This window comes from Lindgomyces ingoldianus (genome assembly GCF_010093535.1).
Source record: "Lindgomyces ingoldianus strain ATCC 200398 unplaced genomic scaffold BDR25scaffold_13, whole genome shotgun sequence".
Lineage (NCBI taxonomy): Eukaryota > Fungi > Ascomycota > Dothideomycetes > Pleosporales > Lindgomycetaceae > Lindgomyces > Lindgomyces ingoldianus.
In genome coordinates this window covers 225,837-252,385 of record NW_022985174.1, presented here as the reverse complement: position 1 = coordinate 252,385, position 26,549 = coordinate 225,837, and the positions used below count along the sequence as shown (strand labels likewise).

The window sequence follows — 26,549 nt, the reverse complement described above, 5'->3', positions numbered from 1 at the left end:
CGCTCAACTGGATCATCCTTCTCCTTCACCCGCTTTCTCCACTCGTCTGCGAAAACCCACCTCACCTTCCGGTCGAGGCCCCAAATTGTGTCGTGCTCAACAGCCTGGGTCTCTTCTTGTCCATTCACCATCGTCATAATCCCAGTTGTTGGGGTTTTGGTTGCCCGCGGCCTACCGGCTTCCAGCGACACCACCACCTCCTCTCTCTCTCTGCGACCTCGCTGACACATTCTGCGACTACCATCTCTAACTCCTTGTACGACCCCAATTTCATCGTCGCCTGAGTGCCAGCGACGTCTTTTCTTAACTTTCATATTTCTCTCGTCTGCCTTGCTCGCAATGGCGTCGTCGAATAACACTGGACCCGGTACGTCGAGTTTCTTTGTCTCTTCATCCGTCTCTCCAAGCGCAGAGCCAACAGAGTCTTCTGCAGCCTCATCTCCTACTCCCACTCTCACTCCCACTTCAACGCCGCCTCCGTCTTCGACGCCGCCCCTAACTGAGTCTTCTTCAGCTTCCCCTACCGCGCCGAGCTCGACGCCTGTGACACTACCTTCCTCGACGCCACCGCCGCAGTCCTCCACTCCTCCTCCAGCATCCTCATCGGCTCCTGCATCCTCCAACCCGCCAGCAACGTCCGTTGTCACCGCCTCGTCTAGGCCGCCGTCGACACAGGTCATTACCTCGTTCATAACACCATCAGCGTCAATTCCAGGCGAAACACCATCAGTTATCGTCGTCACTTCCGTTATTACGAACTCAGACACACCACAACTCACGACTGGGAGCCCGGCAGGATCCGCTGCACCGTCTTCATCATCAAGTCCGCCTTCGCTACAGGGACTGGACGGTAAACAGAAAAGTGGAGGATTGAACGCTGGTGGGAAAACAGCCATCGCTGTGGTGATTCCAGTTGTTGTGGTCGCTGCATTGGTTCTTGCGGGAATATTCTTGTGGAGAAAACGCAAGCAACGGAAGAGCGCTGAAGAAGCGAGGCGGAAGGAGGTGGAAGAGTATGGATTCAATCCCAACAATGATCCGACGCTGCCCGCTGTCGGTATGGCAACGGAGATGGCCGAGGACCAGAGCGGATATAGAGGGTGGGGAAACACCACCACGAGTTCGAACCGTAAAGCCTCGACGACCCTCAACAGTGGCATGACGTATTCGGATGGCGGCAGCAACCCTGGAGGCCCAGGATCACCAACACAGGGAACTTACTCTGATGGCCATTCCGTCGACCCCTTGCTCAACGGTCGACGCGAGACGCTGGATTCGGAAGGTATCAGTGCTCTCGGTGCCGGCCCCAACGCCAACCAAAACCGCTCAGACATCCACCGAGGACCCTCGAATGCATCGTCGTCCTACTCTGCAGCTAACCGATCTGACACTTCTGGTGATTACCCGATACCTGTTAACAACCCCCAGGAATACTACGACAGCAACGGATACTATCAGCCAGGTCCGTACGGCGACAACGGATACAGCGGTGGCCAGCAACCGGTCATACGCGACGTATCTGCGAGGCGAAACACAAGGATCGAAAACCCATCCGTCTTCCCGCAACAAGGGAATTCAGGCATTGCGCAGAATTTTTAAGTCTATATATATTTAAAAGCCCTCTTTGTACTACTCGCCCTCCTCCCCCCCCCCCCAAATTCATATATCCTGGCCGGCGTTCATTTTTTTTGGTGGTTTATGGTCTTTAGCAATCGCTTTTGTTTTGGTTGAGAGATTGCATTGCCCGGTCGTGTTAGCGGGTATCAGCAGACACCAAATCAAGCCCCTGGTGCGGTGCATTTCGCGTTCTTCCGTCGTTGGCCCCACTCTTTTCTGTCGTGTCATATTGGGTAGCTCGTTTTCCCGGACGCAGACATTGATGGGTTTATATATATACAGTAATCATCACAAAGGTTCAAAAATGTGTAGATGCACCCCTCTTTCCCTCTCTCGCTTTTCATTGGTTGATTGATCGGTTTTTGAGGAATTTGCGCCAAGGCGGTACGAGTCTCTTTTGTTAGTTGGTCGTGCACACACGCTTACTGGTGTGGAGTGTATGTTACTGTGCGCGAGTTTTTAACCTTCTTATTGTTTGTAATTACTGTCTACTATTCTTCTTCTCGCAGTGTTGTTGTGGAAGTGCTATTGAAGGAGGAACGAGGGAATGGCTCAGATACCATACCAAACCATACCATACCATGCCTTTAGCAAGTTGTTTGAGGCTTTCGTATCTCTGTCCCGCTTAGCCTCTTTTTTCGATCTTTGTCTTTCTAGACTGGCTGTTTGCGCCTGTTCCTTCGTCGCACGGGGATTCCTCCCTCTCCCCTCCTTGTGTCCTACCTCTCGCTCCGTCCTCTTAATTTCCACGTCTTTTTGACCTCTCTATGATATGCTATGCCGAATGGGAATTTGTCTGTCTAGAGTTGACTTAATCGAACGCACCCGGGTCGTTCTACGCATGCACGCAAACCTCAGCTGGAGGGAAGGAAAGAAGGACCATTAATGATGACTCCAAACTAGATGTCTGTTCCACTCCATGCTAAAGCTCGATACTGTAGGTAGGGAAATTATAAAGCATTATCATATAAGCCATATGCAAGCTGCGTATTTCTAGGGGTGGTCATCTGCAACGGCTGAACGCTTGAACAGTAGTCTTCGTATAGGGAGGGTTGCACTACCCTAAAGTACGAAGGAGCCTTAAATGAATAAAGAGGTGGCAATTACTAGGTGTAAGTTTTAATTAGAGATCATGTTTGTTAGGTGGGTGTAAACCTGAGGCAAAGCTATTCCTTCTACTGCATCTTGTCGCCCAACATGGACCATGACAGAAACTTACACTCTGTTCGCTTTCCCTTTAGTTCTGGCAAGACGTTTAATATGTGGGCTTCCCCATAGCTATGTTCCACGTTTTGTGATAACATGCTGTACAATGGAGAGCCGCTTGCTAGGGTTAGCTTGACCCTAAAAGACGACTACGCTTAGATGGCGTTGGAATTGTCGTGGGGAAGAATCCCGACGTGAGGTGGATAAGGGAGGATGTTGAGTTATGTGGTTTTCTCCGCACTCTGTTCGGGGGTTAGAGATTGAGGTAGTGGAGTGTTGATGGTACGTGGCTGATGGGATTAATCTTTCTCGAGCTTACTATTAAGAGTGGGGATTGGACTAGTTTAGGATGGTGTATCTGTCACGCCTCCGAATGCGGTCGAGATGTTGGGTGCAAACGGAAATCGCCTAATACCTAAGCTAGAAGACAGATTTTCCGATAGTCGCCTTGGAGCAGACTTGGGTATGAGGTTATTTACCCCTCCCTTCCCATTTTGCTGTTCTTCTCTCACCCTCCTGCTCACTCTAATCCTCTTGATAGCTCTTTTCGGCAGAAGGTAGCATATCATTGACGGCGCCTAGTTGCGAAAACGTAAGGACAATAGAAAAGGCTGGGCTCTTTTCCTCGTCTTCAACCCCTCTCTTTGTCCTTATCAGTGAATTCTCGCCTTTTACGGCCATATCGGACCTCCTTAGATATTTGAATGCCCAATCAAAGGTCGCTTTTTCATCTACGCTCCATGCAATGCCTTTGAACGCTCTCGCAACACTCTATTGGTGTTCTAGATGGCTGAGCCACACGAGCGAACTCAACAAGCTATGCATCTGAACGAATCGCTTGTGGGTTTTCCGTCTTCTGTGATGACTTCCGCAAGTTCTTTGTCTAGAGATGAGAGATATAAGAGAATTTAGCTTGTATGCTCCTATTCAGCATGACTTCCGTATTCTTCATGGTCACCAACGAGTCTCAGCCCCTTCAATATTATTCCCAGGTCTTTTCGAGTATTTTCTTGGCAACCTTCAACCATTCAAGCAACATCTTCAAATCTAAATTGCCTGCGGAGCCCAACTAGTCGGTATATCCATCAATATAGTGTCCTAAGATATATACGTTGGGAAAGACTTCCTCCTCACTATCGCCTTGCGTCTTTTGAACCCCTTATAGCTAATTTAAAAGAATCCCCCCTAATATAATTTTGCTGTTGAGGGCGTTGGGGGCGTTGGGAATCTCTACATTGTAATGGGTAGGCTTACTATTGGGGTTGTTGTAGACGATATCATGCCTAGATTCAGACTAAGTATACAAGAGGGTCGTTACGAATTGGATTTTCAGAATATGTTCCAATTCCTAGTCGAGTGGTTCGTACACCTCTTTGTCATGAAGATTGACCCGCGCCAAATCTGCTAAGTATCCTGCAAACACCCTGCGACGCTCTTCTTCAATATCCTGAGCCTAGCTGTTTGACCCTCCATGGATCTTCCACCCCCTCTTTAGTTTAAAGTGTTCTTCTATGTGCTAGTATAAGAGGCTTTCTGGCATGGTAAATAAAGAGCAATGCGGACTCCAACCAGGTCAAAATTGCTCTTCTCTATTTCCCCTTCACTTTAAAGAGACCCTTTCCCTCCTCCCTCCTCGTCTCATATATTCTATAGCCTATTTCTTAGTTTATATTGCCTTTCGTGTATTAGGTGATTAGTAATTGAATATTGTGAAGGAAGTCCATCCTCGCAGATGTTTTTCACGCGGTTCGCCAGAGTCTAGTAATGTGTAGCATTGCGGTGCGTAGCGAAGCTATTAATGAGCATGATATTGGCCGAAAGATCTGTCGTCATGCACGCCTCTGTCTCGTTAGTCACAATGTGTGAAATTATTCGTTGCCGGCTTAGGATTCCTAATGATTTAGAGTGCATCAATCCAGGTCACTCGAGCTAGCCCCTGTGGGAAGCGGCTATGTGGGCGCAGGTTTAGCTACCGTGAAGTGAACATTGAAGAGGCTTGGAAAATTGCATGCAGCCATCCATTATTCACTTCTCTTAAATTCTCGCCTAATTCCATAGCTTCATACTGACTCAGCGTGACATTGAACTCACTTCAAGTAGCTGATACGAAAACTTCCCCCCGACGCAGTCAACCTTGCTTCACTGCCTGGCGCAACAGGCTGCACACATTGACCGCTTATCCGGTATGAGTCTAAAACTCAGGCCTAACGAGTCTTTGTTCTAAGAACTTTTATGACAGTCGTTTCTATTACTATGCTCGACTTTTTTAGTCACTAGGCCACCGCGTATATCCATAAGCCGAACACTTGGGCGTACACACTGGAATAGTAAGCCATTTCTAAGAATTGAATCCACTCACTTTACCATAGATAAGAAGCCGAAGGATTAAATTGCTGGGTGGCTTAAAAGAGACTTGTTCTCGAGGCTTGCATTGCTTGGAGTGCTGCACATAACTCATGGCGGGCTTATTGTATGATAGGGGGTCAATTAGGTAACTCAGTATTGTAGTGCGTAGAAAATCCCAAGAATGGCCGGAGGCAATGTCGGAAAGACATGTCTCACTGTTGCACGCATGTTGAACAAATGGCCATTCTAGACACACTTACCTCTGCGAGTATCTTTTTGTGGGTCCTGGCATGAACTTAACCCAAACCGCCAATCTCCCCAAACCCAATTTCGACCACCACCAAGCTCACCTCAACCCTGATTTATTCTCATCGCCTGCTATTGGTGGCCGATTCGCTGAACCTCCCTAGATCAGCTACATAATTGATTGGAACAAATATCCGACACATCTCCTTCATTTCTGCTTTTCACAAAGAGGAAATAATTCAAACCGGGAGCACCGCCTTAAAGGGGCAAGCTCCCGCAGCTAGAGATCCAGTCAATGGCTTCAAACAAGGCCCAGTCATACTTAGAGCACGCGTTCGACGTCGGAGCGGCAGGAGATTCTTCAACCGTTAATCTGGATCGGAGGTCATAGCGAATGCGATTCGTTCCTGAGCTATACCTTTCCACCGGAATCTCGACTTCCTGCTCTGGATAGTGCTTCTGAACATGCTGATCAAAGCTGTCTCCTCAAATCCATTTCTTGTTTTTCTTCTAATGCGTGGGGAGAGTACGTCGACAAATTGTGTTTTCGTGTACCGTGCTTACTTTCCAGGTATCTTCGCAAATCACTCTCTAGTCTAAGACAGTCCTTGGATCTGCTCTCATTGCTAAGTATGTACAAGAATATGTTATTCTAAGTTCACGGAGGTGCATAGCATTTAGTATGACTCAACTACTTGTCCTAACATCTGATCCTCCACTTGTAGTTTGTTATGGAACACGAATATGGGCGGTTGTACGTCTCTTGTCGGGGTCCTTGGCCTCGACATGTCGTGCCGACTCTTTTTGGTATTGGAATTTCTGGGGACACCCTTCACAGGTGTGTTTTCGTTCATTCAGGCTTGGGTGTCTGGCTTGGTGTTGCTCCAGCGCATAAGCCAAAAGGGGCAGCCGTGCAATCTTACGGGAGATCGTAAGGTCTGTCAAACATGACAGAACACCTAAATATCGAGGATTGCATGCGCTGCTTCTACTAACGGTATACTGGAATATTCGTCCGAATTTTCCAAGGCATCAAACCTTGAATCCCAGCTAACGTGGAGCACTGACAGCTGATCAGATATCTAAGGATTACATGGAATTCACCCTTTCAATTTAGTCCCACAAATCGCTCCATGATGCGGGCTTGGTTCACTAGATCTGATCCTACTGCGTTCGTATCGTATTGTGCTCCTCTATTAATCTCCTCGTAGAATGAACTGCAGTCAGCGAGATCGAGGGGACTGTCGTTACTAGAAGAAAAGGGGTGCAAGAAGGGGTGCCATAAGTGGCAGATGCCACAGCTTGCCTTGCCTAACAGATAGCTTAGTGAACATATTCTTGGCCCCATCCGACTTGAGAGAGGACTATTGTCATAAGCATAGGAACATCCCGGGACCCGCACCAACGCCCGGGTTGAGATTATATCACATATCTATACTCTGGATACTACTCCCGCTTACTATTCTCCTTATTCTCCTTATGTTTGTAGTCGCATGGACACGTGTGGAGATATAGTTGTAATCAGATCCGAACGCAGCTCTTCAATAATCCAGTAATAGCTTGCTATGACATCAATCGTGGATTCCTGTGATGGTTCCTGCATCAATTCTTTCCGACATCCAATTCCATTGAATGGGAGCTAGCTGGACATATCGACGGGTAATACACGAAGAGAAGATGCGTCTGAGATATGAGTTTGAGTGCTTTCGATAGCGGACGGAGTTTGCATTTGCCAGAGATTTTTCACAAGGTGCTCTCTTATGGGACCTGTTGTATCTCTACAGAGTTGAATCATATGGTAGGCATGTGCGGAGATGAACACATCGACTGCTACATCTACCATCGCCCACATTTCGCACAGCTTAACACAAAGTGCATCTTCAGAATCACTGTCATAGTTCTCGTTCTAATCGGCCTGGCAATCTTTGTAGGCTTTAATTTCTAGCTCTGCGAGATGGCAAAAGCCATCTTAAAGGCCGGAGAAGCGAAAAATTGAAAAGAGAAGGAAAGGTAGAATCAAAATGGGGTCTATATTAATTTGGTCAACCTGGTAGATAGCAGTGTAGAATTTGGCTGACGGAGTAGCTTGCTCGACACCATTTCCCCTCTTGATGCTTACCATTGTAGGCCCCCGGTTCACAGGTATTAAGGATTGCTGAAACGTCCGTTAATTACATAGAGTGGAAAGCAGTAATGAGTGGAAGGATCACCGCTCCGTTCCTCCGCGGGTATTTCGTAGCACGGGGCTTTCGAGCTCTCATCATTCTTGTGCTCACTCAGAACATAGAAATAGTTGACTTGGTTATAGTTTTAGGGTCGGGGGGACAAGGGGAAGAAAGGAGAGCTACGGTGGTGATGAGATATCCTGGAAGGATCAACATACTCATCGACAGCAACTTTGGCTTCTTGAGACTCACCCCATTCCGCTCGAACTCACCGTCCTCTTTGGGGTCCTGCATCGTATAGTATCGGCCCCTCGAGTCTACTTTGCCACATTAAAACCCTGAAACCACAAGTTCTACAATTTGACAAAGCTTCTCGAAGTCTCACAGGAACGCTAACTAGCGTATTACTGCATGGATGCCTGAGCTGGAAAACATCCACACATTTGCCTCTGGTGAGAAGTAAGCTTATGTTTAGCACCGCAGAAAAGCAAGATGCGGAGATAGGCGTTCCTATCGATAGTCAGATCATGGTACTCCGAAACATTGTCTGCATGGATAGGTAAGGCATTCCGATGGACTGTATTAAGTTATTGCAGTGGCACAGTCTCCGCCTCATGGCCATGGTAAGGTCGCACAGTTTCACCCAACGCTTTCCCAACGCTAGCATTTCCCGGCTGTAGCCAAGCTAGAGTAGAGAAAAGAAGACGTAAGCTTCTCACACCAATTCTTGTACAATAAACTCAATCAGCAACTCTAAGCGGAATATCCGTGCGTGTTCTGCAAACTGTGCCACACCAAGTATCGTTCTACGCCGCCACACCAGTTTCAGGTTCCCGCCACGCTGGATAGCTGACCGTTGAGAAGGCTCAATCCGGAGAGATGTACAACTTCCGTGCTCATTGCATGTGCACGGTCTACTGGCTTCTGGAACTTTCGTTCTACGTTCGATCCTGGAATCCTGATGATGGCCTCGGGTGCGCCTGCAAGCCAACGAAGGAAAGGAAGGATCCAACGGGATCGCGCCGCACATCGCACAGTCCATGTTGCACGGAACGTGGACGGAGCTCTAACAGAGGCGGCTCGACGATAACGGGCATGTGATGCGAATTGCTTCTGCGCCACATACACCAAACCTCCGAATATCCACAAGTGGCGAACTACTCCCCCATCCATCTCATACGGAATTCGTTTAAAGTCCGACGGGAGGTTCGAGACGATGGACAACGACGCGCCGGGGCGAAAGTGCATAACCGCCGTTATGCGTGTGCTGAAGGGGCGCTCGCCAATCGATGAAGGGAGACAGAAGCATCTCAGACAACAACTCCGCAAGGCACAATGTGGAATCTGGCGATGTGTCAAATTCATTGCCAATCTTCAAGCCCGCTGGATGAGGTGTTGAGTGTTAATGTCGGGATATGAAACACGGACTACTGAAGCGGAAATTGAGCGAAACATTGTACGATGTCGAGCTTGTGTGTGTGATATCCAGAGGATGAGAAGAAGTGGATGAAATTTAGGAAGACGGGTCTTCCCAGGGCGGCTACAGGAGGGGTAATCCCGCGTGCCACTAGATTCAGCGGAGGGGAACAGCAACTCGGACAATTGAGTAAGTGACGACGGACAAGCAGAACGGAATGAACGATGAAAATGAGGCAATTCTGAAATTAGATCAAATGGATTGATGGTGAACTATCAGTTCGTAGAGCCTACTCTCTCCCTCTATGGAAACGCATGTCGCGAACCAGAACTCCAAATGTGAACGAGCTATACAGAAACCAAAATAGAGCTCCGTGAATACAGAAAACACCAATTCTTAACCCGCTCTTTGAACCAACTGTAATAATCCTAGTCATCTTCGTAAACAGCATCGCCATCATTAGGCGTATAACCCATGGCAAAAAAATTTGACGGTAGTGGTATCCAAAGGAGAGTGCAAATGGCCGTTCCGAATCGTGAAGTTAAAGAGAAAAAGTAATTGAGAGTTCAAGAAGTTAGAAAATAAGTCTTAAAGGTGACGCCCGATTCATGGGAATCCCAAGAAGCAATTAGCACGGATGGTGAATCATCGCGCGTTTGCTTCGTAGTCACTTGCCCAGCCGCCACCGTACACAGCTTGGGCAGTTGGATAATCACCCTCTTCCTCTTCGAAGAGTTCGCCTCCACTGCTGGCGTCGAAGCTGCTCCGGCCACTGATGTCACCTTCGACGTCTTCCGGTGGACCAGGGGGCAACTGGTCCCACTGAATTCCAGCAAGAGCAGGGTATTGCGCCAACAGAGCAGCTGGGAGGCCATATTGCGGCTGCTGCATAGCTGATCCGGCTGAGGGATCCATCCCGCCAGTTACTGTCGGGTACCCCTCATAACCAGGTTGTGGAGGCATCATGCCACCATAATTCTGAGGCGGCAATGGACCGCCAAACATGCCATTTCCGTTGTCCATTGATTGGTTCTGGCCCTCCCAATTGCCTTTTTCTTGCGCCTCTTCCTCGAGGAGGGGCCGTATGCAGACACGACCAGCTTCAGATCGGAAATGCCGCCCAAGAGCGTCAGCACGAGCAAATCGCCTTCCACAGCCCCAGTTATTGTTGTCCTTGAGCACACCACGGCAAACAAATTTCTTTTCCCCAGAATGGAGACCTTCGTGCCGCTTGCGGTCGTGCTGTCGGGCAAATGCTTTGCCGCAAACACTGCACACGAACGGACGCTCATCTGTATGGGTGCGTAAATGCGACCGGAGATTGTAGGCACGAGTGAAGCGCTTTGGACATAGAGTGCACTGGAAGGTCGCAGGGTGCTTCTGAGTGCGTTTCGTGTTCGAGCCATCACCGGCTTGACCGGAAGTGGGCCTAGATGGGTCTGCGAGATCTAGGATGTAATCACGGTGGGGGATGCTAGAGGTTGATGAACGTCGCGAAGACTTGGTCGATGGAGATGGAGAGCGGGACTTTGCAGCACTGGGAGACAGTGATCGGTTCACTTCCGAAGCAGGCGTAGAGGCACGCGAGCTGGCGCTGCTGAATGGGTCGGACTTTGCGCGGATTCGATTGCGGCTGCGGGCTACAGCGCTGTTAGGGAAGTATGCGCGAACAGTTTAGACACTACTTACATCGATCTGGGGGACTCAAAGCATCTGTTTGGTGGCCCGGTTTGGCGGGCTCAAAGCTCGCTTGCCGCGATGGTGGGGCAAAGTCGATGTTGATCTCTGGGGGTGACATAGTGTCAGCCTGGCCAAACTCGGGCCCAGGGCCTTGGTTAATAGTGGGGAACGGTTCCTGCCCCTGTGGCTGATATATCCCTAGATTTTGCTCTCCATAGTGGTTATTCATTCCCGGGTTCAGACCGAACGTAGAGGGGGTGAACTGAGGAAGCGACTGCTGCTGGGGCAACAATCGTGGAGATATATGTGGACTGTGGCCGGGGCTGACATGGGCATGATTGTCATTTAGGTTGAATTGGCCGAATTGCATGACTTCTTGGAATAGCGAAGGGTCCTGCTGGGCGTTCAACAGTGGTGAGTGGTTATCGTGATCAAAGCTGTCATTGTTCCCCAGATACGGCGAGGCTTGAGCCGACGAAACGTCGGAATATGTCTCTGATGGTGTTCTTCGATGTCCCCGGAAGGCCGCCATGCCGCCCCATTCACTTCCCGGGCCTTGTGCGTATGCTGCGCTGGGATCCAGTGACGCATGGCGAGAGTGCGAAGGCGATGGGAATGCGCCCTGACTCATGCTGGGAGAGGCATGAGGACTAGGTGTCTGCTGGTGGTTCATACCAGGCTGGAGGAGGTGGGGAGGAGTCGGTGAGTGCGCTTGCGTCGTCGCCATCTGGTTCATGAGATCGGAGGGGTCGACGGACTGATTCTGCTGCTGACTGTCGAGCAGCTGAGGGTCGAGAGTGTTATTTAGGAAGGAAGGATCAATCGCCTGATCCTGATTGACGTTGCTGCTCTGGAAGAAGTTGTCGAAGCCGACGTTGCTGCCGGTGTTGTTAAGGTCGAGGGTCTCGGGTGACAGGTGGTTGCCTTGCGGCCCGAACTGCGGGCTTGACTGCGCTGATATGCGCTGAGTGGCCTGCAGGAAGGTCGGGTCGGCGACGGCGGAAGGTTGTGAGAACTGCTGCGACTGGGTGGTGGTGAGGTACTGCGACGATGTGTCGAAGCTCTGTCCCGCGGTGGTAACTTGGGCGTTGAAGGGAGTCGAGTACGGGTCGTTGGTGGGGAGCGATTGATCAAGCCCCAAGCCAGAGGCGTTATGAAATGGCGCATGAGGGGACGGGGACGGTGAGTGTCTTATATGAGCGCGCTGGGCCGCTGAGGGCGACCTACCGCGCTGTTGGGGATCCATGATGTCGTTCGTGCGGCGTGTTCTATCCTTGGAGTGCGATATGGGGAGGGCCGCGCGCTTTGACCACCACGATCGCCTGTGGTGAATAAGGCACGGTCGGACGTGGCTACGAGCGGCGTCAAGAGAGGCAGACTCTGACTGGTCCACACAACAGCCTGAGAAGACGGGGAAGAGGTTCCTTGAGGCTGGTGAGTGAGTGTGTGAGAGCGGTGCACAGCCTCAGCGTCAACACAGCCCACCGAGTGACCTATTAATACCAGTGCTAGACTGATTTCGGCCGGCCCTGGATGAGCAACCCACGAGAGTCGGCAGCGGTTGCCAGCGGGACTGGAGGGTCAAGAAGAGTCGCTCGTGTTTCAGAGTTTGCGCGATGAAACAGGTGAAGTCGAGTGGACGACCTGGCTCCAGTCGCCGTTTTCCGAGCGGCACCTTGCACCTGCCGAGGCCGTTTTCGACGAACTGCGCGAGGAAGGCGTACGTGTGCCGGAGTGAATTGCACGTACCCGCAGCTGGTCGGGTGGAAGAATAGACGAGCCTGTTGGTCGCTTTCTGGGGTTGTTTCGTTTAGAGACAGAGGTCGATGTTGAGATACTCTTGTTGTCGAGGAGTCCTTCGGTCCCAGACGGAGAATGCTTCACGAGCAGGGCCCTACTCAGCCTCGCCCTTCTTGAGAATGTTTAAGTATTAGCTTAAGAGACTTGTTCACTCTTGTCAATTGGATCGGATAAGGTGGAATTCATGCCCTTGGTCAAAGGGAAATGTCCCGTCATGTCCCCGCTATCTGCCACTGTCACAGAATACTCGCCCGCGATCAGACCATGCAATGGACATTAGCTATTCACACGCCAGTCATGCTGATTTCACCAAATGTGACCAGTGAGCGCCGCGTGTTTGGAGAGGCCCCAAACCCAAAGATGTGATTTCCCAGCACTGCCACACACCTCAAGGCTGCCTCGAGGACCTCAAGGCAGATTTCTTATTCAAACCTCGACCCACGCTCATTTTCGCCCGGCGTCCTCTCTACGCATCACACACCCTCTATCACTTGCTGGATGCCTCCCAACGGCTGCATTGCATCACCATGCATGCCGCTGTTAATAATAGCACGCTTCTGGTGATCTGATTCCTCCACCTTAGTCAGGCACCGTGCATTCTTATTGCCGAGCATTTATCATCCACAAAATGAAATATGTATCGAATATCAAACACCTGATGAGCAACTATCCAAATTTAAGACCTTTGGCAGGATCCCACCGCCCGCCTTGCGGTGGCCCATTAGCTGGTCGAGTATTGCTTGTTGCTGTTGGTGCACCTGCGAACCTGATTCCGACTTCGGGCGTCCACATTCCTGCGTGCGGCCCTACACTTGCTCTCGTCGGAGTGGGAGCCATCAGAGGCTCCCCAGCATGTGCATCAACCCCATATTGTGGGTTCTGGGTTTCTGCTTGCCGTTGCTGCTGCAAAGAGCTAGAGTTTGCCTGGTGGAGGTTTAGTGAGCTCATTGCTGTTGCGATGTCACTGTCAATTGTCAGTTTTGCTTTCTCTAAGAATACTCTTGGCAGAACTGACTTCTCGACCTGCGACGCTTCCGACTTCCGCTGATACGAAAAGCTCCGACAGTCGTCTCTGAACCTGCTAACGATCTTGGCAAGATCATTGTAGAACTTCCTACCCACGTCGAGATTCGAGATGATCTCCTTGTATTTGAAATAAGCATTTTCCAGACTCTGCAAGGCCTGTTCACGCTGCTTCGTCGACTGATCCCCTTTGCGGGCATTCACGAAGGCTGCATTTGCGTCCTTTACCCGCTTGATTGCCTCTTCCTGCTCCCTCGCCTCCTCCTTGACCATGTCTTGATCCACGTCGTACATCTGCAGTCGCTTATCGAAGAGGTTCTCGAACTGTACAGCCTCAATATTCTGCATAGGGTATTCCCGCTCTAGGCGAGCGGCCTCGCGGAGCAGCTCGGGATCTATAATTCTATGAGTATCATGTTTCTTGAAACAAGCGCGCTACTCACTTATGTCATCTTGTTTGGCCTTGGTCTTTAGAGCTTCAACTTTGCGCCTCCTCCTACTCTCTAATCGGCTCGCTTCATTGAAGCAGCCTCGAAGTCTCCCCGCTTCTCGCTCAACGACTCCTGTGATTGCGGGTCTTCGGCCACTTGGAACAAAGTTCTCTAGTTCGTGGTCCGGGCCATTCAGTAGCTTAATGTGGAACTCATTCTCTTTCAGTTTTGTCTTAACAATATTATCGCTGTTTACAGCTGCCTTGAAGTAGCCATCAATCTCGCCAATCTGGGCGTACAGTTTTGGAGCGGCTTGCTCGGATGGTGGTCGATTCCATCGATCTGTTCCATACTTTCGTCGCGCCGCCTCGTCCTCTGCGGCTTCCGATTTGAGAATATCACAGCCCTCGTGATAGATGGCTTGATCGCTCTTTTTTAACTTCTTTGTATCCTCCATGGAGCGAAGCAATCGATTCAATCCATCCTGTTGACGTATCTCCTCGGCATGTGCCATGAGCCCTGGTGGCAGCCCAAGCGGTTTCTCGAGGGCTTGAAGCGATCCTGGAAGATTGAGGCTCCTCAAAACCTCGTGAATCTGAGTCGTCAACACCTCCAGGTCATCGATGATTGTGTTGTTGACCAAGCGGTCACGGCGGTCGACGTAGATGCTCGCCGCTAGGTGAACAGAGTATGGGACTAGTTTGGAGAAGAGCGCTTGCCCTAGCTCTCCATTATCGCCCAGCATCGAATTCGAGTCTGATATCTCTTTCGGCACTCTGGAAACAACCATGTTTGCTCGGTCAAGAATCTTCAATTCAGACTTCGGCGGCACGGGCAGCAAATATATCATGTCGTTATCCTTCTCCGCTCGCTTGAGGTCCTCCGTTACTCGGTTTTTCAACCCATTCAGATCTGCCAACACAGCCTTATTGATGTACCTTTGTTCCTTAAGAGCCTCATTGACACAGATGAGACTGTCCCGGAGCCGGGCCACTTCTTCTCCATACTTGCGCTTCTCCAAACAGTCACAAGCAGCCCTATATTGCGCCGCTGCAGCGAAATGGTGGTGTTTGGCCGTCATATGGTGTATCCACTCGCTGCTAACGGAATCAGACTGGATTCCAGCGTCGCTAGCCTCATTGTATAAATCCAACACCCGCGCCGCAAGCTTCGCGATGGTGGCATCTTTCAGTCCGTCTTTGACAGCCTTCTGCCAGAAGCATTCTTGCCCCTGGGCCAGCATCAACTTCTCCAGACTCTCGAGCGTCATAGTATCCATATCCTCAGGAGGGGATGTTCGCAGTTCGGGTAGTATCTTATCCCGAAGATGAGAGAGGACACCGGCAGCGAGGCAGAAATTGTTGGCAGCGAGCTTCAAGCCTTCCGATGTGCTTCGATTCGAGGACATGGCTAATTGGGAGTACATGGCAGCGACGTTGAAGACAATGTTGGCGAGTTCGAAGCGGAGATTGTTCTTGGAAACTGGAGAAACTGTTAGACACGCTGGGCCAGGAATATAGGTTCCGCACCTGGACGATTTGTGTTGTACCCCAGCGCGGGGTACCAGGGAAAGTCTACACCAATCTACCTCCTGATCAGAATGCTAGCACTTAAAGACCTAGATCAAGCCCTAGCTTACATCAATAGGGAACTTCCCGCTGATCCAAACGAGCTGTGCAGCGTAGGATTGTAGCTTTGGGATATTGCTCGGATGGGGGTCCTGAGCGTGGATCGCCGTAGAGCGAAGCTTGTCGATTGTTTCCAAGTCCTTTGTAAACATGTCTGGGTGCTGGTCGTACTTGGAGGAGATGTATTGCTTAATGGCTTCGGATAGGTTTACAGAGTGAGACCGCCGGAACGGGAGGAATAGGATGTTTCTAGAAAAGCTATTCAGTAGACGCGCAGGGAATGGCAGAAAATGCGGCATACGAAGCCATATCCAAGGCGCCCTCGAGTAGGAATGAGGGGGAGCTGTCGTCGTTATTTCTAGTGAGGTAGGACGTTTGGGGGGGCCTGCGGGCGTATAGAGAGCTGGCAGGTGATCCCTAGGACGATGCTAGAATGAATTCATAGGCTAGAAGAAGAAGCCTCCCACTGATCGGAAATGTATTTGGAGCGTTGGTTGTTGTTTACTGAGGTACTAGAGAAAAGTGACCATTGTGGGGGCTCCGCTTGGCCCGTGACGTCGCGACAGGGATGGCGCGCCACACGAGGATGGAGGGATGCCCGAGGCAGCCCTAATTAGAGTGCCGAGATCTCAAAGTGACAGTTTTGTTGCGCTTTGGGCCTCGATCATCCCGCAACCATTCCATGAGCACATTTTGCGCCGCACGATACTGTTTGCCGGCGGTGAACCTCGTCACTTGCCATAGCGCCTCCGGACGGTTTGCGCCATTGATACAAAGGTACCAAGCGCGAGACTTTAGTGAAGCGTCGCCAGTCTCACAGATGGCTCAGCGACTTTCCCTTGAGTGGCTATATGCCAGCGAAGCAGCCACAATCTAGAGTAATCTAGAGGATTGCGACACCATCGCGAAACTTGCTCATTCCCACTGCCGCTTCCGTGCTTTGTGACCGACCGCTTCTAGCGACCATAGCAAGGCATAAAAGCCCGCCAACGCCCGTCACATTCGACCCTGTCTCCATCACTCTCATCAAACCCAAAGTACCCCGCAGCCCCTCCAAGCACCCTACCCCCCTCCCAAAACAACGAGCAGTTGCCCTCAGCTCTACATAACCTAGTCTGATTCCTATCCACACATATCCACAGCAATGGCGGAACACACCTACAAATTCAATGTCGCCATGAGCTGTGGAGGCTGCTCCGGTGCTGTCGAGCGTGTGCTCAAGAAGCTGGATGGTGAGCTACGCACACTTGTCTCCCTCCTCTTTCCCCGCCTTATCTGACATTCGTTTGGTAGGCGTCAAATCATACAACGTGTCTCTAGATACCCAGACTGCCGAAATTGTCGCTGAAGACTCCCTCGACTACTCCACCGTCCTCGAAAAGATCAAGAAGACTGGCAAAACCGTGAAGTCCGGAGAGGCCGATGGTAATCCGATGGATGTATAAAACGCTGGTCAATTTCTGTCTTTGGAGTTCTGGGTATCATTTGTATCACGAGGAACAATGGGTCTTTTGGCTGGCATTATGTTGTGACAGGCTTGCTCCCCGATGCCTTGACCATGTACTGGGTCTTTTCTGGGTGGGATATGGGATATAGAAGAAAGGGGTGGTTCGGGCCCTGAATAAACTCCATGAACCCAATATCGCTCTGCAAGGTCCAGTGCTTCATTCATCCCCTTGTGGGCCAAGACCGCTTCTCCTCACTCTTTGAGAGGGTCACATGCGGCGTCGAAAGGGTCAAACCGGGTTGAAAATTTCCCCAGAAGCGCATTTCTAATCCATCAATTTTGACTCACGGTTCGCTTTCATCTCCGCCACCTCTTATTTCCCGAGAGCTCATCGTAATTTTGCCACATGACCTCCAAATGTTTGTGCCTGAAAATTTGGCGTTCCTGTGAGCAGCTCAGAGGGGAAGTTGGTCCACGTTTGTTCCGACTTCTCCCACGTCCGCTCAGGGACATGTCTCCTTAGCCACGATCTTCATCCACCTTCATCTATTTCGAATAAGTCACCGTGAAACAACCATCGAATCTTATCTGATAGAGTCATTGACGCTCGCAAGCTTGGGGATCCGTCATTTCGTATTCCGGTGTTCCCGCGCTCCCGGCAAAGGTTATTCCAACGAAAGGCCAGAGAATTCTGCTGCCTGACAGCCTCTAACAGCCATTTTGCAAAGCACGCGTACCTTAGGCACCAAGCTACGCAAGTCACACGCAATGCATTGTAACGAGTGCCATTTGGGATGTCTTGGGCTGTTTATTCGAGAGTACTGTTCCTAATAGTTTTGTCCTTGGACGAAATTTCAAGCGCGGGCCACGATGGGTTGCACCTGTGGACGTGGTACCCCCGGCGGTTCTAGGCAATGCTACTAGACTTTCAGCAGAGGAACGTAAACTTGAAGCCAAACAGGTATGTAGAACCGTCGCGCCTCTGACTCTCCGTTTAGCATACACCGTTTGGTGCTCGGCACGATGAAGCGCGGAGGGCCGTTCACACGTTCCTCGACTAAGCGATCCCACCGGACCAGCCTTAAGGATGGAACCGAGCCGTGCGGCTTCTACGCACATATCGTATCTCTAAGGATCCATATTGTTACAGCCCCAAGTTGGCGTGTGATTCATTTCTAGTCATGACGCGTTCCTAGATATGGCCAAATATTCTTTTCCCGGCTCCCAGCCAGCCTCCCTCCCATGGCGTACATAAATTCCATCCTCAGGCTTCAACGTAAGAACGTCAGTCAGTCCACTCTCGCATTTCTCCATTGATGACTTCCTTTTTTTTCCTTATCATCGCTTTTACCAATCAAGACTCTGTTAATCATCACCGTCATTCATTATTGTCCTTCTACCCATGACTTCAACTCCTCGAGGATACACGCAGCTCCCTTCACAAGCAGACCTCTTCTATTTTTGTACAACATTATCAACATCTGAGGAAGACCTGAATATACATCACTACCCTCCCTCAAAATCCTCTCTGAAAATTGGGGTCCTCCTGCTTGGCCAGGAACGAATTCAGTTGCTTGATCTGGCACCCGTCGACATGCTGGCCATGATTGGCAGGGATCGCATCAGCCAGTTGAACGCTCCAGAGCCAGCGTTGTACCAAGCCGTGGATGAGCTCGATATCCGGTATATCAACGAGAGGGGGGAGGGTGCTTCTCCTGTCACGTCTTCCACCCGTATACCGGTCACGGTCAGCCTCTGAATCAGGAAAACGGGCTCAACTAACGATTCGTAGAACTCATTTGACAATTCGCCGGAACTCGACATCCTCATAATCCCTGGATCTTTTTCCGCAGACGAACTCCCAGTCTCCGCTTCGGAATTTATCACCACTCAAGCATCTAATCCTAATCTAATCGCTATAATGAGCATCTCATCAGGCGTTCTTTCGCTAGTGCAGACAGGAGTTCTGCACGAAAGACGAGCAGCCGCACCTGCTTCACAATTGGCACACCTGCAGCAACGATATCCCGAGACTTCTTGGCAGGAAACCCGGTGGTCCAGACACGGCAACCTGTGGAGTAGCAGCTCTGCGATGACAGCCATGGACATGGTGACGGCATGGATGAGAGAGTACTTCTGGGACAGAAGCGAAGCCGTCGAGTGCGCGCTGACAGCAGCTGGAGTGGCAGGGTTGGAAGAGTACGACGGCTAGCCGTGGAGAGCAGGTGTTTCGTAAGCATTGCATAGCTAGCATATTCGGCGTTTGTGTTTTACTCACCTCTAGTTTTATACCCCTCTCCTGGTTTGGCTTAAGCAAGCATACAGAAGCATTTGTTATGACTGTATATTATTTCAATGCATGACGGCGGACCGTTACGCGCTTGAACTGTACTACTAGATAGACGACGGCGATGGCACGCTAAGGGACAGGCAGCTATCAAAAGGCAGCAAGCACTACTACTTCCCGACCATTTATCTTTTGCCTTGATTAGTGCTCTGTGACAGAAACAGCAAGCCATATAGCCCTTGTCCAGAATTAAATGGACAGCCAAAAGGATGCCTCTCTCCATTACAAATCAGTCACTGTCCATCTTTTAGCGAAGAAGTCTCCAACCGATGACGTCCGCTCAAGCTCGCACGACACATCCCCGTGCGAACAGCATTCCACACCCCGCGATCGTAAACCGAGGCCCGATGCGGCAACACTCGCTCATCCCCGCGATGCCCTGAATTGATTCTCCGTCAAGGCTGCGCTTGGCCAACAAGACGCCAGAAATTAGGAAACAAGGGCGTCATACGGACAGAGTCGGGATCGATACGAACGTCAGCGACAACCAAGATTTGGAGAAGCGCGAAAGATATTGTAATTACCAAGGCAAGGCTGGAGCAGGCGATCAGCGGTGCATTCGGGGGGGCGGGGGCTAGATAGTCGAGGAGCCGGATGTGTGGCAGCGGATGGGCAAAGTGCTGGGCAGAAATGCTGGGCTGTGGCTGCCGAAAAGCTTTCACAGGCTGGACTGGAACCTCGACGCGCGAATTCCGTCAGCGACTCCCCCAAAATAAAAGCGATCCCTTGTCTCCGTGCAAAAAAGCCCTTCAAACTCTTTTTATCCTCACTCTCCTTTACGCCGTCTGTTGCACTGCTTCACCGCTCACCTATATACATTCACTTGAGTGGATTTCTGTGACTTGTCGGTCTGTACGATTGCATCTACGCCTTTCCCGATATTGCCTCCCCCGGGTGCTTCGTTGGTCCTTGCTTTTTCCGTTTGCCGAGCCCGCGCCGAAGTTTTTTATCGACGCCTCCCTAAATTCTCAATCAGCGACTCAACACAACACTCGACACCCCAATATCCCCGTTAATCCCACTATTTTGCTATCAATCCGGAGCACACTAGCTTTTGATCAAAGCCTGGTGGCTGGCTTGAGCGCCCGCTCGTCGCCTCTCCCTTCACCGCGTCTCCGAGCATTCCCGGTTCACCATGAAGATCTTCCAACAATCCTCAGAATTCGACTACTCCTGGGAAGAAGTCTCGACATCGAATTGGCGCAAATATGGGCCCTGGAATGAGAAGACACCGCATGTCATCGCCGTCGATACAATTTCCCGGACAATAGACCCTCACACCGGCATCGTCAGTGATTCCCGCTCCTTCACCGCCCCGTCAAAGTCACCATAATTTTCGTTTCACGCTGACTCGTTCTTTATATAGCTTCGAACCGAGCGCCTCATCACCTGCAAGCAATCAGCACCGAAATGGGTACTCTCGATTCTGGGGGGCCAAGACACGTCGCTCGTGTATGAAACATCCTACGTTGACCCCGCGCACAAGAAAGTTACCATGTGCGCAATGAACATAACGTGGTCAGACGTGCTCTCCGTGCGGGAGACGTGCGTGTACCAGCCTTCATCGTCCGCACCCGACGCAAAAACAAACTTCGTTCAGCGCGCCGAGATCACCGCGCTTTGTGGCGGCTGGCAGAAGATCAAGAACAGCATCGAGCAGTTTACGGTGGAGAGATTCCAGCAGAACGCGGCGAAAGGGAAAGAGGGATTCGAAATGGTGCTCGAGATGAGTCGGAAGGTGTTTGCGGAACAGCGGGAGATGTTGAGATTACAACAAGAGTCTAAGATTCTCCAAGAGGCGAGGATATAACCGCGCGCCCCCAGATTCCCTCAGCATCTCTGGTTCTATTCTCAACAAGACTTGCAGCTCGTCATCGGCAAGCCATACCTACATATTTACAACCCCACACTCGGCTCGCCTATAAATATCCTCTTACCACCCTCCTCTGTTTCACCCCAGCTCCACGCTCTAGATGTCGGCGTTACAACTCTATTTCCGTCCTTATTCTCGTTCCCAGTCATAGGAGGCAAAAGTACTCGATTTCCCGGCGTTTTATAGCATGACATGGCATGGCAAGGCGTTCCTAATACCCTCGCTTTTCAAAGATCCTCGAGGGCCCAATTTGGGGGACTTAGACCTCGTTTGTTCATGCGAAATCTGATTAGATGATAGATGAGAGAGAAATGATTCAGAGCAATTGCATTGAATGGTGATTGCTAGCTATACATAGATTTTGGTTTGGAATGGAGTAATTCATGAACGTATTGGTATGATTTGCAGAGCTTTTGTGAGTGAGTTTCTTGGAAAGCTAGTTTGCTGCGTTATGTGGTGTTAGGCCCTGTTCGGTCCTTGCGTCGAAATCGCCGTGATTCCATGGGCCTTTACATGCAAAGTCATCCTCTAGGTTGCTTGTCCCGCATCTTGCTCATGGCTTCACGTGCATGTCTTTCTGGATTATGTCATATCCATCATAGATCCAACCCCAGCCCTAGCCTTGTATCAACCTAGTTCTGTATAAACCTAGCTCATTCTTCGCTCTTCCTTCCCCTCTACTTTGCAAAGAAGTCCGCTACGGACCTCTGAAAAGACTAGGTCTAGATAACAATGGCTCTCTTTGAGACTTGAGCTCAAAAATAATTCAAAAGTTCTTCATGTTTGCGGTCTCTATGTCTGTCTATGGGACTTCAAAGCTACCATCATGGGATCTAAGTTGGCGCCGTAGTGGAATGGGATTATACATCAAGCAGCGCGGAATTATGCTGCTGTGTGGAAGTTTAGAGGTGGTAGAATTATTAGAAGGGAACAGGGTGGAGGTTTACAAGAGGCTTACACGTCTACAAATGCCGGGGCGTAGGTCCCGGGCTTCAAAACGACTGTGACAGAAAACTCGTAGCTGGGAGGGGGAGGCACTGGGCACAGTTTATGCAACTTTAGTCTAGGATTGGGCGACTAAGGAGGAATGGGGATTCCAGGGGATGCGAGTGTTTGTGGTGTGAAGGAATCAAGGCGTGATGGTGAGCATCTCCCGTATATTATGTGCTCCAATTCTTCGCTGGCATCTTCTGCAATTTCTACTCTCCGCTTAGGTCCTCACAACTCTCTCAGTCCAACGAGTAGTCTCTAAAACACTTAGTAGCTCTTACTATAGGCTCGGGCCGGCGTCCTGAGGAAATATTCTATACATCGTCGTCACGTTGTCTCCCCGGGATTAAATCCAAGCTGCCGGGTTTGATGACTGCGGAGAAAGAGATGAATGCTGTATTAAAATGCCAGTCCCGAGGGCCAGCGAGGGGAAAGTAGAAATAGTGTTGAATTTAGTGAAGAAAACTGTGTCCTTACTATTGAACCAGGTTTTATACCCAACATCTAGCTAGATTAGGGATAGCGTTATTAACAAGATAGTTAGCGCTACTTGCAACACAACTGATCTGTACTGCAGTTTGCTGCACGTTGCTGTAATATACTGCAGTTTATTACATTTTGCTACAATTTACCGCAGTTTGCTACAAGTTGCTGTAGTTTGCTGTAGTTTGCTGCAATTTGCTTTATGCCTTTCCTAACGCTGCCAGCTAATCTCTAGCCAAGGCACCAGCCCATTTTCCAGTCCCGAGGGCCAGCGAGGGAAAAGTAGAAATATTGTTGAATTTAGTGAAGAAAACTGTGTCCTTACTACTAAACCAGGTTTTATACTGCAACACCTAGCTGTTGTAGGGGTAGCGTTGTCAACAAGCTAGCGCCACTTGCAACACACCTGGTGGTACGGCGGTTTGCCGCACGTTGCTGTAATCTACTTGCAATCTACTGGAGTTTATTGCAATTTGCTTTATGCCTTTCCTAACGCTGCCAGCTAAGCTCTAGCTGGTACCCCTAGGCACCAGCCCATTATAGTTAAGCGCCAGTTCAAGAAGCGGAACTAGCAGTTGTGCTCAGTTGTGCTAGCAAAATAGTTGAGGGGTCTGTAACAGCAGCAAGAAGATCCTTATCCTGGAGGCTATCATCTATAGGAGTAAGTAGGTGAATAGCTGCAGGCGGTGGAGGAGGCTGCGGTGGGTCATGATAGAGTCTTTGCGGCGATAGAGAGGCGGAGGCAGACAACAGCAAGGACGGCGACGGACCGTACAGCCAGTCTCTAAGAACTGCAGCGGGACTACGTGGCAAGAAATGACTGGCAATGAAAAAAGTATATACCTACTATATTTGCAGTTGTTAACACCTGTAGCAAGACTATATAGTAACAAAATACATACTGTTCGTGAGGGGAGACGGTACAGGGAGAAAGTACAGAGAGAAGAAGAAGAAAAGAAGAAAAGAGGGTAGAAATAGCATTAGAGATTCGCGGAATAAAGTTACCCTGATGGTCCCGCACAGGTAAAAGTGACAACTTTGACCGGTTATAACAACAGCTACAGGGCTAAAAATGTTGCAAAAAACAGCAGGAGGAGATACTAGCGCATGATACAAATCTAATGAAGACTACTAGAAAGGGTGCAGGGGGGTGGTTGTGGAGATAGTAACAGTCAAATTCTATATAGATGTGAATTTACTGAATCTCACGTTGGGGAGCCGTGGGCTTTCGTAAAGGCATGACTAAAAGCTACAGTTAGGGTGAATATGAGAAGAGCTGGGCGTTGGAAGTTAGCATTGATTCGAAGAGCTTACATATGCGGCGATGGCGAGCACCTCCTCTCTAGGATGCGTCATGCGAAGTAACGGGTACCGGTCTCCTCGCATGGAAGACGTCGTAATTTCAGGGGCTGGTGGAGCATTCGATGCTCACAACTCGAACTTTGTCTTGGATTTCGAATGCAAGACTCTAGAAAGTTGCTTCTGAGATATGTCTGTGGCTGAACCGGATTGTCCTGCGCCTTGTTCAGCCCCCTCGAAATCGATGAAGATGTGGAAGAAAAACAATTCTCATCCTCCAACCATGGCTAGCATCTCCGAGACGCTTGAAAGCGTATTGTAACGTGCATCCCTGCGTAGTGAGACACCCTGGGGTTCTTAACTTTCAGCAACTGGAAAGCCACGTGCACAACGAAATATTGCTATATTTTAATAAAAACAATCTGCTGTAGCTAATTCTGAATGTTTATCATCTGCTCATCTCTAAAAATTACGTTTGCATTGTCGCCTCTAGACCTAATTTGTACAGCGCTAACTTTAAGCCTTTATAACTCTAAACTTTATAGAATAACCTTGTCTGAGCTTTAGAATCTCCCTCTGACGCTCAGAAGTCAGTATTAGCTCTCTGTGCGCTATTGTGGGCAAATCTATGCAAGGGCGCCATGTCGATTGGTACTTCCAGCGGAAGCAAATGACTGATCCCGGCGAATGCGACAAGCGCTCGGAATATAATTAAATCCGGCTTGGGATTGGGAGCAGTGTCAAGACTTAAGGCGCTTGGCGCTTGTTTAGTCAGCCAACGTGTGTCGAAACCAGCTTCGACACAGCCATCGTACAACTTCGAGATGCGGTCCAATGCATACTGATACCTACTTTCGTAACATGGAGACATACCATCCACGTCGCTCTCGAGCCCAAAAATCCACCGTTATCCCCTCCGCCGACTGAACGAAAGACCTGATCAAGCCCGCCACGTCCTCATGCATTTCGAGCCCACCAGAGCCTATTCCAAGACCAAGCAGCAGCCGAGAGCTAGTCTCAGCTTGTTGAAGGGGAATACGATACAATAGGAGAGGTAAGAGAGGTATAAGATAAGATAGAGTGCGGCGGCCCTGAAATTAAAGCCTGTGCTTCAGCAAGTGGGTTAAGCGTCACTGGCGGAACGCCGTTGTTACAAGCGCATATAAAGGTAGAAAGGCTTGATATGTTTAGGTAATACAGCTGTTGTATAGTAAAAAAACTAATAGCTTCTTTCATGGGCACTGCAATCTTTAAGGTTGTAGAGATGTGCTCTAGTTTAACCTTTAAGGGTCATAAGGAGTTAGAATTGTTTATGTTTATAAGGGATGAGTACTAGCAAAGCTGTGATGCTGGCTATGCTTAGCACGGCACTACGCTATCTTAGGCTGCATGTCGTCTTCTGTCACTGGAAATGATCTTTATATCTCTTCCCAACGCCATCCATTCTAGACGTTTATGGCAAGGGTGTGGCTGGTTCTAGTCGACCATCGTACCTGCTAGCGGTGGAAAGCATATAGGGAAAATGTTCACAATAGCTGACTTGTAAGTGTACTTTTGCATTCTCTGCAAGCTTTGCTACTCCTTTTGACGCCGCAATCTGTACAGCATAGAGCGTAGAGAAAACGTGTGGCCAATGCATACGTCTAATGCGATAGTGCTTTAGCTCTTAAAGTGATGCTGTTCTGCTTTAATTAACGTGAGAACGCTCCCAATGCAGTTCTAATTTTTAGCGAAGCTGCTTCCATTTGTGGTGACGCTACTTTTGTGTGATATGATGTTATTAATCTTCTAACTTGTTCTTTCTTTCTGTGGATAAAGGGCTGGTATAAACACATGCGATAAAGAACAGCAACGCCGTTAAGCATGCTGTTGTAGAAGGCGGTTTGTTCTGATGCAATGCGGCTAACCTCGACCCGCCCTAGACCCTACAGGGTGCTGTCCATATTCTCAGAAACTGCTAGACCTTTATCAACGCTGCGCTCGATTATCTCGTATCTGCTTATGGGTGGACTACTAGCAGCGCTACAGACTATGTCACTAAGATGTGCTCTTTGCTAATTAGCATAGGGGGATCTAGGGCCTTGGATTTTGATCACGTGGAATGAGGGGTAAATTTGCACAGACCCACTAGTGGTATGGTTTCGACCTAACATTCAAGCCGCTAAGTCACAGTCTCCCATTTCTACTCTACCTGTCTCATCTAGACTTTAAATTCCATACGGCAGCGCAAGTATAAACTGCCCCAATTGTTTAGCTGGGTGTGAGCTAGCTCGAGAAAAAGGAAGTTTAAGGGGTGAGCGCTTACCAGAGAGTTGAACAGATTCCAGTTGTATAAACAATCTATAGTTATAGAGTCTTTGAAATGAGTAACGTAGGTGAGATTGATACATGTATTCTTTTGCGGATAGCTAATGCTAGCCTTTCTGGTGGTTATAGACTGTAAGTTATTCCCTCTGTGTCTAGGTATGCTGCTGTGCATGGATAGCTAATACTAGCCTTTCTGGTGGTTATAGTATGTAAGTTATTCCCTCTGTATCTAGGTATGCTGCTG

General features: G+C 49.6%; 12 protein-coding genes across 12 annotated transcripts in view; 7 read left to right on the top strand and 5 right to left on the bottom strand.

The window, feature by feature from the left end:
- The first annotated feature begins 71 nt into the window (after window positions 1-71).
- On the top strand, window positions 72-1,629 carry BDR25DRAFT_21034 (uncharacterized protein). The gene has a single exon (XM_033684643.1). The coding sequence runs from the start codon at window positions 340-342 to the stop codon at window positions 1,597-1,599; it is 1,260 nt and encodes a 419-aa protein (XP_033548397.1). The 5' UTR covers window positions 72-339; the 3' UTR covers window positions 1,600-1,629.
- Window positions 1,630-1,659: 30 nt separating this feature from the next.
- Window positions 1,660-2,500, bottom strand: BDR25DRAFT_354084 (uncharacterized protein; the record flags this gene model as incomplete). Its single annotated transcript, XM_033695256.1, has 6 exons — window positions 1,660-1,854; window positions 1,936-2,042; window positions 2,110-2,233; window positions 2,277-2,295; window positions 2,341-2,417; window positions 2,471-2,500. The coding sequence occupies 6 exons, from the start codon at window positions 2,498-2,500 to the stop codon at window positions 1,660-1,662; spliced, it is 552 nt and encodes a 183-aa protein (XP_033548396.1).
- Window positions 2,501-2,821: 321 nt separating this feature from the next.
- Window positions 2,822-4,689, top strand: BDR25DRAFT_354083 (uncharacterized protein; the record flags this gene model as incomplete). Its single annotated transcript, XM_033695255.1, has 14 exons — window positions 2,822-2,911; window positions 2,955-3,067; window positions 3,093-3,105; window positions 3,172-3,380; window positions 3,406-3,600; window positions 3,641-3,697; window positions 3,755-3,825; window positions 3,857-3,895; window positions 3,927-3,968; window positions 4,031-4,060; window positions 4,095-4,182; window positions 4,233-4,317; window positions 4,375-4,458; window positions 4,543-4,689. The coding sequence occupies 14 exons, from the start codon at window positions 2,822-2,824 to the stop codon at window positions 4,687-4,689; spliced, it is 1,263 nt and encodes a 420-aa protein (XP_033548395.1).
- A 34-nt stretch (window positions 4,690-4,723) lies between these two features.
- BDR25DRAFT_354082 (uncharacterized protein) lies at window positions 4,724-5,627 on the bottom strand (the record flags this gene model as incomplete). The annotated part of the gene is made up of 9 exons (XM_033695254.1): window positions 4,724-4,772; window positions 4,809-4,888; window positions 4,915-4,960; window positions 4,991-5,043; window positions 5,098-5,142; window positions 5,183-5,384; window positions 5,430-5,483; window positions 5,520-5,575; window positions 5,604-5,627. The coding sequence occupies 9 exons, from the start codon at window positions 5,625-5,627 to the stop codon at window positions 4,724-4,726; spliced, it is 609 nt and encodes a 202-aa protein (XP_033548394.1).
- Window positions 5,628-5,673: 46 nt separating this feature from the next.
- BDR25DRAFT_354081 (uncharacterized protein) lies at window positions 5,674-9,454 on the bottom strand (the record flags this gene model as incomplete). The annotated part of the gene is made up of 23 exons (XM_033695253.1): window positions 5,674-5,893; window positions 5,952-6,011; window positions 6,078-6,106; window positions 6,154-6,353; window positions 6,412-6,478; window positions 6,539-6,632; window positions 6,667-6,779; window positions 6,812-6,847; window positions 6,917-7,054; window positions 7,082-7,321; window positions 7,463-7,570; window positions 7,626-7,680; window positions 7,714-7,890; window positions 7,938-7,952; window positions 7,989-8,004; window positions 8,059-8,113; window positions 8,183-8,240; window positions 8,300-8,475; window positions 8,499-8,889; window positions 8,915-8,963; window positions 9,005-9,147; window positions 9,181-9,269; window positions 9,323-9,454. The coding sequence occupies 23 exons, from the start codon at window positions 9,452-9,454 to the stop codon at window positions 5,674-5,676; spliced, it is 2,661 nt and encodes an 886-aa protein (XP_033548393.1).
- Window positions 9,455-9,549: 95 nt separating this feature from the next.
- BDR25DRAFT_20999 (uncharacterized protein) lies at window positions 9,550-12,108 on the bottom strand. Its single transcript, XM_033684625.1, has 2 exons — window positions 10,687-12,108; window positions 9,550-10,637 (listed from the first exon to the last, which is right to left on the bottom strand). The coding sequence occupies exons 1-2, from the start codon at window positions 11,921-11,923 to the stop codon at window positions 9,643-9,645; spliced, it is 2,232 nt and encodes a 743-aa protein (XP_033548392.1). The 5' UTR covers window positions 11,924-12,108; the 3' UTR covers window positions 9,550-9,642.
- A 937-nt stretch (window positions 12,109-13,045) lies between these two features.
- Window positions 13,046-16,038, bottom strand: BDR25DRAFT_303069 (BRO1-domain-containing protein). Its single transcript, XM_033689934.1, has 6 exons — window positions 15,861-16,038; window positions 15,571-15,808; window positions 15,461-15,515; window positions 13,944-15,413; window positions 13,493-13,895; window positions 13,046-13,441 (listed from the first exon to the last, which is right to left on the bottom strand). Exons 1-6 carry the CDS (start codon window positions 15,866-15,868, stop codon window positions 13,144-13,146), a joined length of 2,472 nt encoding a protein of 823 aa, XP_033548391.1. The 5' UTR covers window positions 15,869-16,038; the 3' UTR covers window positions 13,046-13,143.
- Window positions 16,039-16,334: 296 nt separating this feature from the next.
- BDR25DRAFT_303068 (uncharacterized protein) lies at window positions 16,335-17,199 on the top strand. The gene is made up of 2 exons (XM_033689933.1): window positions 16,335-16,791; window positions 16,853-17,199. Exons 1-2 carry the CDS (start codon window positions 16,704-16,706, stop codon window positions 17,002-17,004), a joined length of 240 nt encoding a protein of 79 aa, XP_033548390.1. The 5' UTR covers window positions 16,335-16,703; the 3' UTR covers window positions 17,005-17,199.
- Window positions 17,200-18,330: 1,131 nt separating this feature from the next.
- On the top strand, window positions 18,331-19,470 carry BDR25DRAFT_303067 (uncharacterized protein). The gene is made up of 2 exons (XM_033689932.1): window positions 18,331-18,753; window positions 18,799-19,470. The coding sequence occupies exons 1-2, from the start codon at window positions 18,409-18,411 to the stop codon at window positions 19,216-19,218; spliced, it is 765 nt and encodes a 254-aa protein (XP_033548389.1). The 5' UTR covers window positions 18,331-18,408; the 3' UTR covers window positions 19,219-19,470.
- A 538-nt stretch (window positions 19,471-20,008) lies between these two features.
- On the top strand, window positions 20,009-21,616 carry BDR25DRAFT_342287 (MSF1-domain-containing protein). The gene is made up of 2 exons (XM_033693706.1): window positions 20,009-20,641; window positions 20,720-21,616. The coding sequence occupies exons 1-2, from the start codon at window positions 20,489-20,491 to the stop codon at window positions 21,161-21,163; spliced, it is 597 nt and encodes a 198-aa protein (XP_033548388.1). The 5' UTR covers window positions 20,009-20,488; the 3' UTR covers window positions 21,164-21,616.
- A 3,728-nt stretch (window positions 21,617-25,344) lies between these two features.
- Window positions 25,345-26,314, top strand: BDR25DRAFT_354078 (uncharacterized protein; the record flags this gene model as incomplete). Its single annotated transcript, XM_033695252.1, has 9 exons — window positions 25,345-25,392; window positions 25,448-25,477; window positions 25,509-25,540; window positions 25,604-25,652; window positions 25,700-25,762; window positions 25,874-26,003; window positions 26,066-26,094; window positions 26,130-26,169; window positions 26,253-26,314. The coding sequence occupies 9 exons, from the start codon at window positions 25,345-25,347 to the stop codon at window positions 26,312-26,314; spliced, it is 483 nt and encodes a 160-aa protein (XP_033548387.1).
- A 1-nt stretch (window position 26,315) lies between these two features.
- BDR25DRAFT_342286 (kinase-like protein) overlaps window positions 26,316-26,549 on the top strand; it is a 3,576-nt gene continuing 3,342 nt past the window's right edge. The window contains exon 1 of the mRNA XM_033693705.1: window positions 26,316-26,369. Within this exon, the coding sequence (XP_033548386.1) occupies window positions 26,361-26,369 (9 nt within the window). The 5' untranslated portion in view covers window positions 26,316-26,360. The remainder of the gene's footprint in view (window positions 26,370-26,549) is intronic.

What these genes read in the sequence shown, in the direction of transcription:
- BDR25DRAFT_303068 (XM_033689933.1), top strand. Translation starts at nt 16,704, where the DNA reads ATGGCGGAACACACCTACAAATTCAATGTCGCCATGAGCTGTGGAGGC. An exon ending in TGTGCTCAAGAAGCTGGATG is followed by an intron (nt 16,792 to 16,852) that starts GTGAGCTACGCA and finishes TTCGTTTGGTAG; the next exon opens with GCGTCAAATCATACAACGTG.
- BDR25DRAFT_303069 (XM_033689934.1), bottom strand. An exon ending in GCGGGAAGTTCCCTATTGAT is followed by an intron (nt 15,516 to 15,570) that starts GTAAGCTAGGGC and finishes ATCAGGAGGTAG; the next exon opens with ATTGGTGTAGACTTTCCCTG. An exon ending in GTACAACACAAATCGTCCAG is followed by an intron (nt 15,414 to 15,460) that starts GTGCGGAACCTA and finishes CAGTTTCTCCAG; the next exon opens with TTTCCAAGAACAATCTCCGC.
- BDR25DRAFT_20999 (XM_033684625.1), bottom strand. Translation starts at nt 11,923, where the DNA reads ATGGATCCCCAACAGCGCGGTAGGTCGCCCTCAGCGGCCCAGCGCGCT. An exon ending in TTTGAGTCCCCCAGATCGAT is followed by an intron (nt 10,638 to 10,686) that starts GTAAGTAGTGTC and finishes ACAGCGCTGTAG; the next exon opens with CCCGCAGCCGCAATCGAATC.
- BDR25DRAFT_21034 (XM_033684643.1), top strand. Translation starts at nt 340, where the DNA reads ATGGCGTCGTCGAATAACACTGGACCCGGTACGTCGAGTTTCTTTGTC.
- BDR25DRAFT_342287 (XM_033693706.1), top strand. Translation starts at nt 20,489, where the DNA reads ATGAAGATCTTCCAACAATCCTCAGAATTCGACTACTCCTGGGAAGAA. An exon ending in TAGACCCTCACACCGGCATC is followed by an intron (nt 20,642 to 20,719) that starts GTCAGTGATTCC and finishes TTCTTTATATAG; the next exon opens with CTTCGAACCGAGCGCCTCAT.
- BDR25DRAFT_303067 (XM_033689932.1), top strand. Translation starts at nt 18,409, where the DNA reads ATGACTTCAACTCCTCGAGGATACACGCAGCTCCCTTCACAAGCAGAC. An exon ending in CCACCCGTATACCGGTCACG is followed by an intron (nt 18,754 to 18,798) that starts GTCAGCCTCTGA and finishes AACGATTCGTAG; the next exon opens with AACTCATTTGACAATTCGCC.